At 41.3% G+C, this 20192-nt stretch overlaps 1 protein-coding gene across 1 annotated transcript; it reads right to left on the bottom strand.

Moving 5' to 3' along the window:
• Positions 1-12057: 12057 nt before the first annotated feature.
• LOC115579340 (IgGFc-binding protein-like) lies at positions 12058-19949 on the bottom strand. The gene is made up of 12 exons (XM_030412844.1): positions 19944-19949; positions 19804-19884; positions 19039-19618; positions 17495-18084; positions 16615-17182; positions 16276-16535; positions 15635-15979; positions 14928-15495; positions 14636-14835; positions 13236-13610; positions 12839-13146; positions 12058-12356 (listed from the first exon to the last, which is right to left on the bottom strand). The coding sequence occupies exons 1-12, from the start codon at positions 19947-19949 to the stop codon at positions 12347-12349; spliced, it is 3891 nt and encodes a 1296-aa protein (XP_030268704.1). The 3' UTR covers positions 12058-12346.
• Between the last annotated feature and the right edge of the window lie 243 nt (positions 19950-20192).

Below are 20192 nucleotides of genomic sequence, written 5' to 3' on the forward strand. Positions count from 1 at the left end.
AACAGAGAAAATACATCTTCCCATTACCCCTGCCCACTTTACCCAATCAGGACAGAGAACCCCATAAAGAGACGCTTACAGCAGCTTTAATGATAGAAAAATACAGTTGCTAGCTACATATTTAAAAGAGAAAACATTATAAACTACTTTTGCAGGCAGCACTGTTCTGCAAGTCACTCCCTGTTTTGTTATCTGACTTTCATGTACAATAGAGACAGATCAAGAATCTTTCATCCACACATATTTCTGACTTATACTTCAGCCTACACCACAGTTTAAACCGTACTAATACTAAGTACTAAATATTACATTTTCCCTACCTCACTGTCCAGTCTTATAGTCTATACTGTTTTTTGTGCTAAATCCATCATGCACATCATTGTTAAGTTTTACGATGCATATTTTTGCCCCGCAAGTATCGAAAAAATGCGTTTCATCCCAAACGTATACCTTTTTATTGATGGGAGTCTGAGACTAGATTGAATTTTCACCCTCACTTGTAAGTGTTTAATATTTAGATCAAAATATCTGACACCTATACATTGCACAATGATGTTAAATCACCTGGTGTTCACATTTATCAGACCTAAGATTAATATCTATGAAGTAAGTCTATTAGTTTCAGTTATATCAAACATTTGAATGGTCTGAGCAGGACGCTCTGCATTGGCTTCACACATTCTCACACATTTAGTTGCTAAGGCTATCATATATTTCCCATCTATTCTCAGATAAGAATTTAAATTGGCCGCCATATGAGAACCACCTCTTAAAAAACTCTTTAAAAAACCTTTAAACAAGATTTTTGACAAGTTGACACGTTGAATTTGCCATGTGACCAGTCAGTTGGTGACTCGGCATCCGCACAAGCAGCGTAACACCTTCGCACTGATTGGCTTCTTCTGCATCACCAAGCCAAATAAAAGGGCATCAATCAAGATGCCATTTATCCAGATCCTTGGTTTTCTGGTTCAGGTAAGGTTCATTTATACACATTATATCCTAGCAGTGTTATCACATTCCCAAAATGTGGTTTATCACAATATTTCTAAACGTTGGTGATGCTTTGATGAAAAATATGTCAGATGTGTTAGTCTATTTGTTGTAGAAAGTCTACTCCCTTCTACCGGATTTACCAAAATAATTTCAGACATGAGATAAGGCCGGTAGTGAAACAAAGTACTCTGCTTAAGTACAATTTTGAGGTACTAATATTACTAACTACATGTGTATTAAGGGGTAACCTTTACTGTATTCTACTTTTAAGTGATGTAGTCTACATAACATAAAAAAAAAAAAATCTGAAATGTGCCATTTCTCTATATTTTTGTACTATTTCTACATATTTTTCCACATACAGATATACTGCCTCGTGTGTCTATGTGTGCTTCTGTGTCTGTATGACTCATTTTGTGTTTGCATTATTTTAGGTTTAACAATGAAAGGGCTGGTCTGCTGTCTTGTGGGTTTACTGCTCGGTGGTAAGTCAAAGGACTCAACTACTTCTATCCTTGCCTATGCCTTTTTCGGATATTTCAATCATCACCTTAAACTTTAGAAACTGTCAGAATGACATGTTTTTGCATGATGAGGTACTTAGCTTTACTATTCCCATTTTCTGTTACTTTAAACCTCTACTTCACCACACTTCAGAGGCAAATATTGAACTTCCTACTCCACTACATTTATTTGATAAGTTACTAGATGACTGATAAAAAATACATTCCAATCTGATAATACGTTAAGATAAGAATGTATTGAAAACTTTATTGGGCCACTCTACATTATGAGTACTTTTACCTTTTATTCTAAGTATTATTTCTTATCACTTTATAATAACCATCATTAATAAAGGGTCAATTTACAGTGGATTAGACTTTAGCTAATAGTTATTTCACTGTTAACAGACAATGGAATGCTTTCTAAAACATTTATTTAGCATTTGCAAAAGTTTTTTTTAAGGGCCAGTCAAATTATGTTTACACTAATCATTATTTTTTAACAGTCATCAGCTGCAGCTTTACAATAAACAATTGCTTATTATCAAATGGTTAACAATACAGTGTTAAACCATTAACAGTAACATAACTATTAACTAAAGTTTAATTAAGTACAAATTTGCTATTTATTGATAATGTTTAGTATAACGTTTTACTACCATGGCACTTATTGCATTACTTAAACTGGCAATGGATGAGTTTACTTTTTCAGTGTATCATTATGAAGTAAATGTAAATTGCACAATGTAATGGAAACATAATAATGAAACCATTTGTGTTGACATTGGCTCCCCTGCAAACGTCGCTATCGGTATACAATTCTGTGTGCTAGTGGATAGGTGGTGACTCAGTCAAAGGAAGTTTAACCGGCATCCCATTTCTAATACAGACTAAATAATTGAATAAACACAAAGTTTTTTATTTGGGACTCTGAAGAAACAGAAACGATCCAACTGTCTTTGCAACAGTGGTTACAACATGGAAACGCTAGGGGTGGAAAGTTGTCTGTTGCCACTTTAAGTAACATTTTTAATGATTTTTTTTTTACTTGTAATGATGTATTTCTATCAAGGTCTGAGATTTTAATAACCAACAGATGGTGGTATACTTTCAGATTTTTCACACCTTAGTCTTCATCCTTGTGATTTTTTTCCAGGGTTCGGCTCTGCTCTTCCAGCAGGACGAGAGTTTGTCACATCTTTCATGCAAAACCTTGGGAGTGATGTGGAAGCTCGTTTCCTGGTTGAGGTTGCAGCTCTGACCACTTCAAAAGGCAGCACCAAGGTCAAGGTGACTGCCATGGGTCAGGTCTATGAGAGGGAAATTGATCCTGGTAAGAGTGCATCCTTCAAGCTCCCCGACACAGTAGAGATGAAAGGCAGCATGAAGTCAAGTCAGTCTGTGCTGATTGAGGCTAGCCAAGATGTCACCGTGATGTCTCTCAACTTCAAGAAATACACGGCAGACACCTCTGTGGTCTACCCAGTGAGGGACTGGGGGACTGAGTACATTGTATTCACTCCTACCAGCTCTCAGAGAGACACATATAAAGAATTTTCTATCACCAACCACAAAGAGCCAAACTCTGTTGACTTTTTCCTGCCGGGCTCCGTCCAATTCCAAGGGAAGTATTACAGAAGAGGGAGCAAGATGACCATAAAGCTAGAGCCATTTGAGACCGTTCAAATACAGAGTCTTGACAACCTGAAGGGGACCAAAGTGAACTCACGCCTCCCTGTCGCTGTGTCCTCGGGACATAGCTGTGTCCAGAACTACACCAAGTGCAACCACGTCCACGAACAACTCCTTCCTGTAAGCAGCTGGGGGAAAGAATTCATCGTCGCACCACTGTCTTATCATAAATTCTTTTCCAATTTACATGACAGTGTTTACGTCCAAGCATCCCAAACCACCAAACTTACCGTCACCATCAATGGAAAGGTCCAGACTTACCCTATATTTGCAGGACAAACTATTGAGCTCTACTCCAAGTGGCCACATGCCATGTATTTGAAATCTGACAAGGGTATTCAGGTCCTATTTGAATTCAATGGTGGTCCCGAGTATTCACTAAACTATTATGATCCCTTCTTGATGACTGTACTGCCCACAAGTAGTTTCAGCACGTCCTACTGGTTGGAGGGACAGGGTGATTTCTACAACCATGTCATAATTGTGGCTCAGAACAAAAACCTGGATGGCATCAAATTTGACCCCAAGCCCCAGTCGACCAACTTCAAATGGCAGAAAGTCGATGGGACTGAGTTCTCCTGGACTGATATTGAATATAGCACTGGTGCGAACAGCTATCAGATATCTCACCCCAGTTCTCCATTTGGAGTCTACAGTTTTGGTGTTGCTTATGCTAACGGATATGGATCCCCTGCAGCTGCTGACTTGGCAGGTAGGTAAAAAGAATGAGTCATAATATAATGTAATAAAGTGCAGCGCAGAGTAGAACACAACACAGCATAGTACACTACATAAAGGGCAGCATAACTTATAATTGGGCATAACATTAAATGGTACAATATATCATAGCACAGTGCAGCATAACATCTCATAGTAGGTCTATTTGATATCGCCGTGTTGGTGTTGTCCCTGGAATACTATAGTTAATGTTGTTCCAAGACAATCATTTTAACTGAGTGGGCTCCATCTAAGACTCTTACTTGGCAAACCAAGGATAAAACCCTGCTTTGGATATATTATTATACAGATCACTTTTTATTTTGCACTTATCTTCCATGTCATGTCTATGTCTGTTTTATTAGGTTTTGGCAGCAAAAATACTTTATTTAGAAAAACATGGTCAAAATACACCCTTTCACAATGTTAAACGATTTGAATTCTCCTATGTGTATATTTTTCCAGTGTTTATCAACTGGCTGCTAAGCAGTGTTTAAGTTACTTGTAATAAAAATTACAAAACTGTGATTGGTCCATTTCAATGACGGCCTTCAAACAACATTTATTATGATGGACAAGAAAGAACACCAAAACGGCAATATAGGACTGGGCTATCATATCATAGTACAGTATACCAAATAATATAGCAGAACAGATGTAGCAAAACAGGGTGTAGCACTGGATAACAGCACATGACAGTCAAGTATTGTGTCAAACAGCTAAGTATAACATAGCACTGCACAGCATAGTAGGCTACAATGCTCTACATAAACGTACAGCACAGAGCAGAGCATAACAGACTACAGTAAGACATAGCATAGCATGACATGGCATATTGCAGAATACATTTCATAATACAGTTTATTGTAACATAGTAGCATAGTATAGTCTGACATGGGATGACACAACAGAAAATAGTTAAGTATAGTATACTAAAGCATAGTGTGACATATATAATAGAGTTTAGTGTAGCAGCTATAGTAATGCTTACATGTTAATAGATGATCTATCCTCTCTTTTTCTTACAACGTACCAGAGAAACGTGACTGCACTACCATGAAATGTTCAGAAGATGAAGTGTGCCAGATGAAAGACAACTCCCCGACATGTGTTAAGAAACCACCAGGAATCAAAGATGGTGCCTGCTGGGCAATGGGCGATCCTCATTACCGCACATTTGATGGCCGCTACTACAACTTCATGGGCAGCTGCACCTACACGATGGTCAAGAACTGCCATGTTGATGAAGACCACCCAGCTTTTGAGGTCGATGCTAAGAATCAAATCCTTACCGGTTCAAAGGTCACATATGTCGGCAAAGTGATCATAAGGGTGTATGGGTACACTGTAACCATTGTACGGTCAGAGTTTGGACTAGTCAGGGTAAGTGAGGTCTTTTAGCCAACTGGATTATTCATTGAGTCTGTGAAGAAGTTATTTATTCATTAATTCAAAAATAACTGTGAATATGTTTTAGATGAACTACACATTGTGGAATCTCCCCATCGACTTGGGCAGTGGCAAGTTGAAGCTATCCCAGAGCGGCCTTTCCGTCATTGTTGAGACTGATTTTGGTCTGACCGTGCAGTATGACTGGAAGGAATACCTTCTAATCACAGTACCGATCAGATTTTCTGGAAAGGTTTGTGGCCTGTGTGGCAACTTCAACAGCAAAAAGGAGGATGACATGGTGACTTCAAATGGCACACTGACCAGCAACGTAGAAACCCTGGGAAGGAGCTGGAGGGTTCCTGATGAGCCAGATGATGTGCAGTGTCGAAATGATTGCCCAGGAGAATGTGAGACTTGTCATAAGGACAGTTTTTTTGGCAGTATGGCTGACAAGATATTCTGCGGTACACTCACCTACATCATGGATGGACCCCTCCAAGATTGCAATGCTGTCATCGACCCCAAGGCCTTTCATGACATGTGTTTGTATGATGTGTGCATGGGGGAGGGGATGATTAACGTCCTGTGTGACACGTTGCAGGTGTATGCCGACGCCTGTCAGAGGGCTGGCATCAAAATACACGACTGGAGGAGATTAGCTCACTGTTGTGAGTAACTTCATTAAAAAGAGAAATCTGCTGTTACTTTTCAAGATTCACCCTCATCCTGTGTTGGTAACATGTTGTGATTTTGTCTGAAATACTGCAGCTCCACCCAAGTGCCCAGAGAACAGCCATTATGAGTTCTGTGGGAATGCCTGCCCCGCTAACTGTGAAAACCCAGATGCCGCAACAAAGTGCAACAAAAGCTGCGTGGAGACCTGCGTCTGCAATAAGGGCTTTCTGCTTAGTGGCACCAAGTGTGTGCCTAAGGACCAGTGTGGGTGCGTCTACAAAGGCCACTACATAGAGTCCGGGGCCTCTTTCTTAACTGATGACCACTGTAATGAGAAGTGCACATGCAACCAAACTACCAAGAAAGTTGATTGTGTGAAACCAGGTTGTCAGCAGGGGTATGAGTGCAAGGTGGTTGACGGCCTAACGGGATGTCATCGTATCATCTACGCTGAGTGCAGCATGAATGGTGGCCCTCACATGGTGACCTTTGATAAGCATGATTACAACTTCCAGGGCACCTGTGTGTATCAGCTGGCTGGGGTCTGCTCCAAAGATTCTTCCCTGCAAAACTTTAAAGTTCTTGTGCAAAATGACGCTCATGGCAAAAGAGTCGGCTCTGGTCCAAAGCTGGTGGAGGTCAAAGCTTATGAAGATTCCATTGTTGTCACAAGACGGCACAAAGGCTCAGTCCTGGTAAGACACGTGTACAAAACAGAGAGTCAAAGTCACGCCCCTTCTGTTGCTCCATACTACCTTATTTTGGAAAAAAAATTATGTCAATGACGAGAGAATGCAAACTGAAATATGTCATCTCGTTAGCTCCATATTTTTTCTGAAATCAGGTCTGTTGGTGGTCCATCGGAAGGAATGTGACTTCCCCTCTCAATTTTATCACAGCATTATTGATTTTATCATCTTTTTTGGTGACTATATATATCCGGTCTGGAATTAAACAATCTTGTTTTTCAGATAAATGGAGAACTTACCCACTTACCTGTCACACTTAAAAGCAACATCACAGTCTACAAGGTTAATGACTTTGCTGAAATCAATACTGTATTCGGGCTGCAAGTCTCCTATGACTGGGGTCCTACGGTGCGTGTCAAAGTCTCTGATACGTATGCTGAAGCTATGTGTGGCCTGTGTGGCAATTACAATCACAACCCCAATGATGACCTGAAGTTGAGGAATGGCACAGAGGCGTTGTCTGCAGAGGAACTAGGGAAAAGCTGGAGGGTTGCGGAGATCCCAGGTTGTGTCGATGGTTGCAAGAATGAGAGTGTCTGTCCTGACTGTGACATCACAGACAAAGACAAGTATGAGACTGATAGGTACTGTGGTTTATTATTGAAGTCCACAGGCCCTTTCCGTGAATGCCATGCCAAAATAAGTCCTGATGCCATTTTCAAGAATTGTGTGTATGAAATGTGCCTCTACAACGCCAAGGAAGGGTCCTGGTGCACCCACCTCCGCAGTTACACTCTAGAATGCCAAGAGCTGGGAGTCAATGTATCCCAGTGGAGGTCAGACGAATTCTGTCCCATATCTGGGATGACGCATTATAACCACAGTCACTATGAACACTGTGGCAATGTATGCCATGCAACATGTGACCCAGAGTTTCCTCCCAATGACTGCAAGAGGCCCTGCCAGGAAGCATGGATTTGTGATCACGGCTACCTACTCAGCAATGATGAGTGTGTGCCTGATGACCAGTGTGGCTGCAAGTACCAAAACAGAAATCATGACGAGGGAGAGAGCTTTCTGTCACCAGACTGCCTTCAGAAATGCACCTGCTATGGCAATGGCAATGTAAGCAGCATTTCACGCACTTAACACATTTCACTTTACCTCTTCGTTGTTCTAAAAATGTCACTATTTCTTTAGGTGACTTGTGAGGCACACTCATGCGGGCCTTTTGAGAAGTGTGCGCTGGTCAAGGGTGTTCAAGCATGTCAACCACTGGGAAATGCAACCTGCACAATCGCTGGTGATCCACATTACAAAACCTTTGATGGCACCACCTATGACTTCCAAGGCACCTGCACCTACACCGCAGCCAAATTGTGCCATTATGAAGGCACACAGCTCAAAAACTTCTCTGTCGTAGTCGAGAACGAGAAGTGGTCGTATACAAAGGAACCAAATTTGTCTGTAGCCAAGCTTGTTGCCGTGAAGGTGTTTGGCTACACCCTGATCCTCAGAAGGAACCAACGTGGAACAATCATGGTAATTAATATTGTTTAGAGATTTGTTTTTGATTCATTACTGTTCCTCTGTTTCACTTTTTTTTATTCTTGACTTTCTATTGATAACCGAAAATGGGTATTATTACTACTAAAATAACAGTTTACTCAAATCAAAAAGGTGATCTTAGAGACAAACACTGCTTGTCTTTTTCTTTGTGCTCTACAGGTGGATGGCAAACTGAAAAAAATTCCACTCAGCCTCAATGATGGAAAAGTTGAAGTCTTCCAAGACGGCTTCCACTACGCTATCACAACTGACTTTGGCCTGAATGTGACTTATGATTTGGTCTACAGAGTCACAGTAACTGTTCCTGGAAACTACAAAGGCAAAACATGTGGACTGTGTGGCAATTTCAATGACAACAAGACAGACGAATTCGAGCTACCTGATGGAAAATTGAGCAAGAACATCAAGACCTTCGGAGCAGCCTGGAAAGAGCAGGTGTCGGGGGTGGTCTGTGATGACGGCTGCAGTGGAGACCTGTGCCCCAAATGTGACAGCACACTGAAGGAAATCTTTGAGAAAGATTGCGGATACCTCAAAAATACTACTGGTGCCTTTGCTGCCTGCCAGAAGCTACTAAGTCCTGAGTCTTACTACAGAGATTGTGTCTATGACGTGTGCATGTCCAAGGGAGACCGCAAAGTTCTCTGCCAAAGCATTACGGCGTACGTGACTGACTGTCAGGTCATTGGAGTTACTATTGACAAGTGGAGGACGGCTGAATTCTGCCGTAAGTGCTGAATGTTAGGCACAACAACTCATATATTTGTCTATAACTATGCCATTTTTTAAAACAGATACAGATTGATTAGGTTGATCTTGATAGTCCAGGAATTTAACGTTAATGCTGATGTTGCATCAGTTTACTTCAATATGTTTTTCTTTGTAGCTGTTCACTGTTCAGATAACAGTCACTACCAGATCTGCACTGAAACCTGTAACTCTCCGTGTCCTGGTCTCACCGACATCATTAACTGCCCTGCTACTTGTGCTGAGGGCTGCACCTGTGATGATGGCTACTACTACAATGGGACTGGCTGTGTTACCCTGGAGAATTGCAGTTGTTTCTTCAATGGACAAACCTATAAGGTGAGTATGACAGAGCTTGTATACTACACCACTGCTGGCAAAGAATACTGAGTGTTTTTAGTTTGAATTCTTGCTTTTCATGCAGCCATTGGTCTGCGATCATTGCGTAGCTTAATGTTGAGCTGAAATCATAGGTCTTCAGTCTATCAATAATAAAAATCAAAACAAAAACGATTCCTTGTTCTTTTCTCCCACTAATAAACTGTTTAACGCTGTACTCCCTGTTGTAGATTGGCGAGTATATAGAAACTGACTCGTGCCAGAAGCGCTGCAAGTGTACAACATCTGGTCAAGTCCAGTGTGAGTCCTTCTCATGTGGGGTTGCAGAGAACTGTGTGCTCAAGGATGGTGTACCCAGCTGCCATCCCAAACAGTGTCAGCTGCAGACCGGAGGCTCCCTCACTCTTTTCAGTGGCACGACTGGCAATATCGCCGTCATGGGCGCTTATGAGATCATCGCACGTTGTAACGAATCAGCTCCTGACTGGTTCAGAGTTGTGGCCCAGCTCCAACAATGCTCTTCAACCGGTGTGAAGACTGTTGCTGCTGTTTATGTCTTCTTTAATGACCTGTTCATCACTGTTACTGACAAACAGGAGACCTGGGTGGGTATTTTTAATTGAACATTGTGGAAAAAACTTTCTTTCTTATTGTAACAGAGATGAGAGGATTGATGTTAATTAGAGGGATGGTAACTCTAAAATCTGACAACGATTGTGATTGTTGTTCAAAGGTCAATGGTAAAAAGGTGACTCTCCCCAGCCTGCAAGGAAACACTATCTCTGTGAGACGCACCGATGCAGCCACAGTTATTGAGCTGACGTCACACTTCCAGCTGTCATACAGCAACACCCAGGAGGTCATTGTGACCGTGAGTGACAGCATGGTAAACAAGTTGTGCGGAGCATGTGGACCTCTCCTCCCCTCAAGATACATCTTCAGTGTCCAACAAGCAGAGATGCAGGAGTACATGGCCTTATATCCTGCAGATGACTTTCCTTCCTGGTGAGTATAGGATGCTAACTGTTTCAAGCATTATCTCACTTTAATTTAGTTGCCTTGTTCACTTTTTATCATTCTATTTTTATCATTGAACTACTTTGAGATTTTCACCATAATTGGATTCTGCTGATGCAGTAAGATAGAGGAATTTCTGACATGTTAAAACATGTGGATGGAGCCACAATTTAAATGAAATTAAGTGTGGAAAAGAACTGCAATCAACTGATTCCAATTTACTTAATGTGTTCTTTTCTGCAGTGGGTTGTGAATGAAAGATCAACTTCTCAACTCCCAGAGATCGCAATATCATCATCTGCAGAAAATTCAACAATCAGCAATGAAAGCATTGGTATTATTGTAATAAAAAAAAATAATTGCAAATGTAAATTCCAACAGTGAAATAAATTTAGCCTGTTGATCAATTCTTATAAAGTTCAGGCTGTATGGAAAACAATTGCAGTATCTATGTAAATGCATTTAATGAACTGAATTATATAAAATGTATTTGAACAGTCACTAGTTGTTATGTTTTACAATCTACATGAAGCTGTAATTTTATTTATTAAAGGGTTTTTGAAGGGAAGTTCTAATAACTTGTAAGAATCAAAGGTCCAATTGTCAGAGGGTTTTGTATTCTGCACAGATTGCTATGATCCTCAAGACATCATTTGTGATTCTGGGCTATATAAATAAAATTGACTTAACTTGTTCAAATGTTCATTTATATAATATTACTGCTCATCTTTGCATAAAAGTCTCTGTCTTCATTTGCTGTTGCTGTCATACAGTATACTCCATTTTGTAGACGTGCTCCAGCCTTCGAGCCGGGTAAGATTTAGTGAGGGTAGTTCCATCCAGTTTGTGATCATTTTCTTAGCAACCGTTAAATGTATGAGGAAGACATTTTTTCTTTGCTCTTTGTCATTTAAATCTTTAAATATCTCCCAAGAATGAAATACTCTAAATCAACTGGGATATCAGTTTTTATCATTTTTTATCATCTCATCTATTATGTACTGCCAGAATCAATGTAGTTCTGGTTAATCTGACAAAGTATTGGAATGATCATATAATAACTAACCATACCACGTTCTCACATCGAGTCAAACTCAGGTTAACCAGAAATATTTGACCAAAAGGAGAAATTTGTATTTTCTTCTACTTGGTGTCATGATGGTGCACCCGATTTTCACTGTATTTTATCCTGATTAAAGCATATTTACATAAAGCAATAACTTCAACATCATAGACAGAGAAGCCAATGTTTTATCCATGACAGAGGCCACTGACTAATGTAAACTGTAAACTTTATAGCCACATTTTGGCCCAATTTTAGTTTTATAAGCTTCTAAGAGTTCAATATCTCCTATTTTCCTTTATGATTTTATGTATTGTATAAGCTTTTACTTATCATAGACAAACACAAAAGATTATATGTGCAATTCAATATTAAAGCTCATCCACTTGGGGCTTAGCTTGCAAGCTGCTGTCAATCAAGACACTGGCAAGATGAATGGGAAAGTCGTGTTTTTGGACGTCTCCCAATATGCTTTCCTTTGCCCTTTTAAAAATGTTTTTTGTTTTATTGTGGTATAAATGGGAGTGCTACAGTAGCTTCATGCAATGTTGGATGATGGAAAGACTTGACTGGTTTCAGATTATCACACAGGTACACATAACATACAAACACAAAAAAAGTTTAATTAGCGCACAATAAAATACATATCATTAATATCTTGCAGTGGTTTATATGTCGACATTTATTTAGTGTTAGTACAGTATCACTACAGTTAAACATTTATACAAAATATATGCTACTGGCCTTATTAGAGATGTTTGACAAGACAAACATTCAAACATTTTCATAAGATTGATAATTTAATGTAGGAAGGAAATTAAATTTACACAGATATGGGATTCTCTCTCTAAACAAAGAATATTTTAATTAATTAATAATGCCATCAGTTTAGTTAGTGCAGAAGGATGCTGATCAATGCCACCAACAAAAAGTTGGCGCGACGAAATTCACACACCACTGAAAAAAACAGAAAAATAATTAGTTAAGTAATGTTAGGTAAAAAGCAATGTATCATCTGCATATAAGAGTGAAATCTCTAAAAACAATATATAGTATGTGTGTAATCTAATTACCTAAAAGTTTTTTAAATTGGCCTGTAAACTGTAAATGTTGATATAGCTGTTTTCCTATTTATTTCAAAAAAATAAAAAATTGTGATAATATCTTAAAAATACCCTGATTTAGCCCAATATCCTGTTTGAAAAAAAAACTAGACAATCACTGTAAAAAAATCACTGTCAAGTCAGATCTTTTCTGAAACCAAAATTTGACATTTTTAAATCCTTTCCCTGCCACTTTAATGAAGGCATCCAGTCTGGATGTATTCTGTGCTCAGATTTAAGATCTTTGGTGCAAATCTGAGCAACATTTTTCAGTCCCTTTCTGCTCTTTTTTGTACTACTAATATGCATTACTAGGAGGTAATTTATGTGACTTACCATTGGGGGAAATCCGGAGCCTGCCATTGCCCAAAGTTCAGTGATGCAAAGGCAGTACTCGGCCCATGAAGAGAGACCAGCAGCCTCTCTCTCAGATCTTGTAGTGTTGTGTCAACAGGCCTGAGCTTCCCACACGCTCCACATACCATGTCAACTACACTGTCACTGACACTCATGACAAGTTCGTTAGTTGAACTAAAGGACAACTGAAGGGTGGAGGGGCTGTTAATGCTCACTGTGTTGTCCGAAACGAGCACTTTGACATTGTTTTGGGAGAAAGTGGTTTGAGTCATCGCCTTTCCATTTATCTGCGAACACAGAAGTGAACACTTTATATAAATAAATGTGTTTTTAAGGTTGAACGAGATTAACGTGATACCTTTATCCAGACACTTACCCAGACGTCATGCTTGTCAGTGACTGTGATCATCAAGTCATTAAAGAACACAAACACACCCAAAATTGAGTTGACACCAGGAGTGCACATCTCCAACTTCACCAGCAGCCTGAACCAGTCTGTTGTCTGAGACTGGTTACAGTTCTGGATAATCTCATAGACTCCTGCCGTTGTTATGGTACCACTATCACCATTAAATGCAGTGAGAGTCCCGTTGGAGTCCAAAAAGCACTGCTGGATGTAGCAGCCCATCACGCCGTTCTTCACCAGGCAGCTCTCGTTGGGGTCACATGTCATGTTCTGGGACACAACGACTCCAGAGGCCTGACAGGTGGAAATCCTGTGACAGTCATCAGTGATAATGGATTGTCCAACCTGCAGATGACAGATGACAAAATACATGGTTGGGTTCATACCAAAAATCCTTCATGTAATCTTTGCTGGTTTATAGAGTGTGTTCATGAATGTTTCATTAAAGTTTCAAACCCTGAGATGAACTTGCGATGAAAAAAATACCCCAATAAGACTTTTCGGACTAATCCTCAGCTATGGTAGAAGCTCTGTGAGGCTGTACGTATTGGCAACCAAATCATCTGAAGAAATGTTGCCAGTGTTCATTGCTACAAACCACTGATATGTTGGAACTCCCCCCTCTCTCATCCTGTTTCCTATCTATCTCCAGCTGTCCTGTTAATAAAGCCAATAAAAGTCCAATATCGCTCACAAATATTGAAACGCAGTCTTACTGGGGGGGTACTTTCTGATACACAGTTCTTTCCTGTGACCTAGCAACTGGACTGGTACTTGAACAAAGCAGTGCTTTGAACTAAATGCTAACATGTACATGCTCACAGTGACTTACAAGCTGAAATTAAGCAAGTAATATTTTCCCTGTTCACCAACTTAGGTTAACAGGTGAACATGCTAAGATCAGTTAATTAGGACTTAACACATAAAACATTTGAGGCTGATAGGAATGTCAATTCTTTCGGAGGTATCTGAACATAAATCAAACATAAAAAGTCATGAGAACAACAAATATATCGATCAGATATTTCTGTCTGAACCCAAGTGGACGGGCTGACTGACACTGCCATCTCAGGAGCTATTACCTTAGTGAGGCTTAAAAGTCTGGTGCTAAAACACCAAGAAAGAAATATTTATACAAATAATTAAAGAGTAAGCATTGTATGCAGCTCTTGTATATTTTGAGAAATTTTAAAATGTAATTATGGATGCATCAATAAATGTAATCACGGTGCTGTTGAAGTTACTTACAATTTCTTATGGTAAAAGAAATGCTGTATCAATAGGCTGAATAAAGTCAAATTTATTTTAAAGGAGTCTCAAAACCACCGCCAAACTTATCAGATCTACCCTCAATAGAAATATTTTCTCACCTTGTAAGTTTTGCCGTTGTAATAGCAGCTACACTGGTCAAAGGGCACGCAGCCAGTTCCATTGTAGTAGTAGCCGTTATCACAGGCACAGCCCTCCACACAGCTCGTGGTGCACGTGACGGTGTCAGGCAGACCAGGACATGTAGAGGTACAAGGCAGCATACATGTCTCATAATGGCTGCCGGCACTACACGTAAAAGCTGTACACAAATAACAGGACATTTTAAGGTTTTTTTAGGGGTAATTGTGGATAATACAGTGTACAATAAATTATAAAAATATGAAGACTCACGGCAGAAAGAAGGACTTCTCCAGTTTTGGACCTTTGCACCAAAGTCTTGGCAGTCTAACATATATGCAGCAATGCTGTGACACAGCATGTCTTGATCACCTTCAGCCATGCAAATATCGTAGACACAATCTCGGAAGTAGGAGTTGGGAGCGATGACAGCGTGGCAAGCGGCAAACGGCCCGTTGGGATTGGTGATAACTGCACATTTCGCCTCCAACGCAGCTTTTTCAGAAGTGTCACATTTGGGGCAAAGGTCACCGCTGCATCCGTCTTCACAGACCACTCCGGGGACGGGCACTTTCCACGCCACGCCGAACGTCTGCAAGTTCTTGGTTATGTTTCCATCTGGTAGCTGGAACTCATCTGCTGCGTCATTGTTGAAATTTCCACACAGGCCGCAGGTTTTGCCCCTGTAGTTTCCGGGGACCGTGACAGTGATGTGGTAGACCAGATCATATGTGACCCTCAGGCCAAAGTCGGTCATAATGACATCATTTGACCCTTCCTGATAAACCTGCACTGCACCGTTGTTGAGGTTTAGTGGAAGGTGATGTAGGACGCCGTTTACCTGCAGAGAATAGTAAAAGAATATACATATTGTCCATCATTTATTCTTATTTGATATGTATTTGCTGTCATACAGTTAAATTCAATGTCAAAATATTGGCTATATATCAGCTTAAACAAAGGTGAAGTCAGTGACATACCCAAACCATTCGAACTTCATTCCTGCGAAGAATCAAAATGTTTCCGTAAACTTCTACCGCTGTGAGTTTGGCCACTGAGACCTGTGGATTGGCAGACATCCGATACCACGGCTCGTTCTCCACCACCACAGAGAAGGGGGTGAGCCGCGTGCCGCTCAGGTGGCAGCCCTCGGCTACGACGTAGGTGCACGTGCCTTGGAAGTCGTAGGTGGCGTTGTCAAATGTGTTGTAATGTGGATCTCCAGAGATGGAGCAGATGCCTTTTCCAAAAGGCTGACATGATCGCACGTAGTTTTTCATCGCACACGTCTCATACGGACCACAAGAAGACTGCTTACACTGCACCTAATATGAAAGACACATCTGATTACTCATCGTTTCCAAGGTGTCATTCCTAAGTTTTTCATTCCTTGAAAACTGCTAACATTGCTAGATATCACTAGGATATTTCAAAAACACCTAATTTGTGTGAAGTGATCCTTTAATTTTTTCAAACAAGGTCTGCTTTTTCGATAAACAGAACGCACCTTCATGCCAAGGTAGGTACGAGTAAAGTGTGAGAAAATGCATTCCCATTGATTCAAATTGATTCATTCATATCTGGGAATAATGAACAGGTACAGGCCCCCACTCATCCTTACCGTCCCATTACAGGTGCATTCCTGCTGGCAGAGGGTATCAGGGTAGAAGACCTGTCCATACTGGTAGTATTTGTCCTCATAAATGCAGCCACACTGGTTGGCAGGCACACACTCATCTCCACTCATAAGGTAACCCTCATCACAGACGCATCCTTCCATGCATGGAGCTCCACAGTTGGACAGCGAAGAGTCTGTGGCACATGATCTGAAACAGCCGCTGGTACAGAGCTCATACTGGCTGTTTGATGGACACTGGGCATCTAGAAGCGAGACAAGATTATGGTTAAAGAAATTCACAAGAGTTTGTCTCGCCGACTTGATAATGGCAGACGTCCTTACCGCAGAACTGGGCTGACCTCCATGGGTAAACTGTGGCGCCTTTCAGCTGGCAGGCGGCTGTGTAGGCAGTCAAAGTCTTGCACTGCATGTTTGCACGGCCCTGGTAAAGACAGACGTCATACAGGCAGTCGTTGAGGTAACCTGCAGGGTCGACCTTGGCGTGGCAGTCGCGGAACGGGCCTGCAGGGTTGCTGATGAGCCCACAGAAACTGCTGCTGTTGTACGTGGCTCTCTGAGTGGCGTTACAGCCAGGGCAGGGGCCGCTGCAGCCGTCAACGCAGCCGGGGATCGTGGCCACTTTCCAGCTTTGAACGAGCTCCTGGGGAGTCGTGGCTTGTTTCCCGTCGCTCATCTGCATGTCATCTTTGGGGTTGAGGTTATAATTGCCACAGAGACCCTGCATAGCACCCATGTACGTATTGGGAACGATGAGGAAAGCTACGCTGTTCCAGTCGTAGTACAACTTCACTCCAAAGTCAGTCTCGATAACAGCGAACCAGCCGCTTGTGTAAAGATGGATTGTGTTGTTGTTGAGCATCATAGGGAGGTTGGAGAGCTCACCATTGATCTTATAAAGATAATAATGGAAAAGACGTCATTTAATACATTTAGTTATAAATTCATAGAAGGATACATAATTAGACACATGTAGCGCTGCACTGATTAGTCAATAATTTTTTTCACAAGTTTAAAGGCTGGAGCAAGATGGAGAAGATCACATTGGGCTTCAGGACATTATCATGAACCTGTTTCATTGTTTTCCGGACCAACCAATCAGTTAATTAATCGGGAAAAAATATTCTGCCTTGTGATCTATAATGAAAACAGCAACAATTATCATTTGCAGCCCCACATGAACGATGTTCTTGTGTAAAATTACCACAACAGCGCCAGGGTTGTCTTTGCTGATGACGATGGTGTATCCGTACACACTGACTTCTACCAGGTTCACAACGGATCCGATCTTCTTATCTCCACCGTTGTTCTGCAGCACAACACTAAAATACTCCAGGGTGGTTTGATTGGAGACGCCAGCCATCTCATATGCACAAGTGCCCTGGAAGTTGTAGTGCTCCCCATCGAAGGTCACGAAATGTGGATCACCAGACACCGTACATGTGGCGTAGTTGACAGGATAGCACCCTATGATCCCCTCCAGGACCTGGCACAGCTGCCCAGCCTGACAGCTCGTCAGCTTAGAAGACAAACTTCCACCGGCGGAGCAGGTGTAGCGATTGTTGCAGCTCTGTCCAACAAAGAAGGAGGCTCCAGCCTCCACATAGTGACCCTGGTACATGCAGCCACACTGAGCCTTGGGGACACACTGCGTACCACTGAGCACAAAGCCGTCGTCACAGGCACACGTCTCCACACAGGTGGCGTTGCATTTTGTGGGAGTGTTTGCACATGTAGCAGGACAGCCGCTCCCACAGAACTCATAGTGGCTGTTTTCTGGACACTTTGGTGTAGCTGTGTGGGCAAAGAGACAAGAGATCTGATATTAAATGTACTTAAGTATCAAAAGTAGATGTAAAAATGTATTATACATATATTCAAATGTATGTGTATACTATAAAATATGGGTCAGTCTATTACTGGATCTGATATTCAGCTGTTTTCTGATTATCAGCCATTAAAATCATTTGTTTTTTAAAGTGTTCTGAACCAGTAACTATGGTAATCAAATAAATCTGGTGGAATAAAAACTTAAATACAGTACTTGAGTTAATTAGCTAGTTAGTAAGTTAGTTAGTTACATTCCATCACTTCTGAAATATAGTGAGAAGTGTCATCAAGATGACAGGGTTGCCTCCAGAAAGTTATTATACCAGAAGGGGCCACTGAAAACCTTGCGGCCATGGCCCCACCTGGTCCTCCGTTGGGGGCAACACTGCATGATTACCTAGAGCTTTGTCCAATAAACAGTTCAAACCTCAAATGATTTAAGTGATATTAAGGAAAAGTAGCAACTCATCACATTCAAATAGGTGGGGCCAGGAAAAGTTTTTGATTAAAAATGACTTTAAGGTGGTAGTAATCAATGAAGGTAATTAATAATAAAGGTAATACAAGCTCAGAGAAATTCATTTGCTAAATATATTTCTATAACTGGATAAACCAAATGCCCAGAACAGCATTTGAAGACAGAAAGGAGGCTACCTAGAACGGTCCTGCAAATATAAACAAAGTTAAACAATATGAAATTGTGCTGCCCTCCGAGGACAGTTTGTTTGTTCAGTTTATACGGTCATAAAAATGTGTTCCTTGAAAATTTTCTCAAAATAGTAGTGAAATATATTTCATAAACCTATATGATTTGTATGCAAACCTGAAGCTATCAAATAACTGTTATAAAGTAAAAAACAAAAAAACTTTTGCATTTGTTGACATGTATTTGTACTTTTAAACCTTTCCTTTACTCACGGCATTGAGTAGATGTCCTCCAGTCACCGGGAACTGTGGCCCCAGACATCTGGCAGATGTCAGCAAAGCCTTGAAGACTGCTGCAGAGATACGTGTTCGCAGCTTCACCCCTGCAGAGGGTGAGCATGCAGCTGCTTTGAAAGACATCAGCGTCAATGTCAGGTTGACATCCTACGAGCTCGGCATAGTTCTGTAAAAGGGCACTGCAGAAGATTTGATTTTCTAATTTCTGAACTTGACTGAGAGGACAGCTTTCACACTGGCCGACACATTGGTCCTGGCAATAGGCATCGCCTGTGCCACCGGGAACCCTCCAGCTCTGTCCCAGCGCTGCCCCGCTGCTGGCCACTGAACCGCTAGGAGTTGTGAGATCATCTTCCTTTTTGTTGTTGAAATTGCCACACAGGCCGCACACACTGCCGGCAAAACTGCCCGGCAGTGTGACGGTGAGGTACTCGTTCCAGTCGTATTGCATGGTCAGGCCGAAATCAGTCTGGATGACGACCAAAAGGCCTTTCTGGAAAATATTCACCTGGCCGTTGTTCAGCTTGATTGGGAGAGTCCATTGTTGGTAGTTCACCTGCAAGTAATTGATCAATCAATCAAACTTCACTTACGGAAAACATTTTGTCCAACTATCTGTTGGAAAGTACAAAGCAAATGAGTCACACCACATGGGAATGATCACCTCTGCCAGAGATGTGTATTCTTCATCAGTATTCACACAATGTCAACATAGCACCTGAACACTACAGGCTGACTCACCCGCACAATACCCAGCTCAGAGCGAACTATGTCAATATTGATCCCGTAGACATTGACGGTGACCGTCCCGACCGATGGGACCTGTGTGTTGCCCTCGTTCACGTTCTTTGTGTCCACCTCAAAGGCCGGGAGGTTCCCACTAACATGGCAGTTCTTGGCCACAGTGTAGGAGCAGTTGCCCATGAAGGTGTAATACTGGCCATCAAAGGTGTAGTGGAGGTTGCCCATGACCCAGCAGGTACCTGACTGTGGTGTTAAAGTGGCCGGTCCTCCTCTGCAAAATCCTGAAAAAAGAGAATTAAAAATATTAACATTCAATGCAGGGGGACATTTTTTCATCTTAATGACTATTAAACTATTTGTGTCACATTATTAAAATTAAATTAATA

The sequence above is a fragment of the Sparus aurata genome, chromosome 3 (assembly GCF_900880675.1).
Source record: "Sparus aurata chromosome 3, fSpaAur1.1, whole genome shotgun sequence".
In the NCBI taxonomy this organism is placed as follows: domain Eukaryota; kingdom Metazoa; phylum Chordata; class Actinopteri; order Spariformes; family Sparidae; genus Sparus; species Sparus aurata.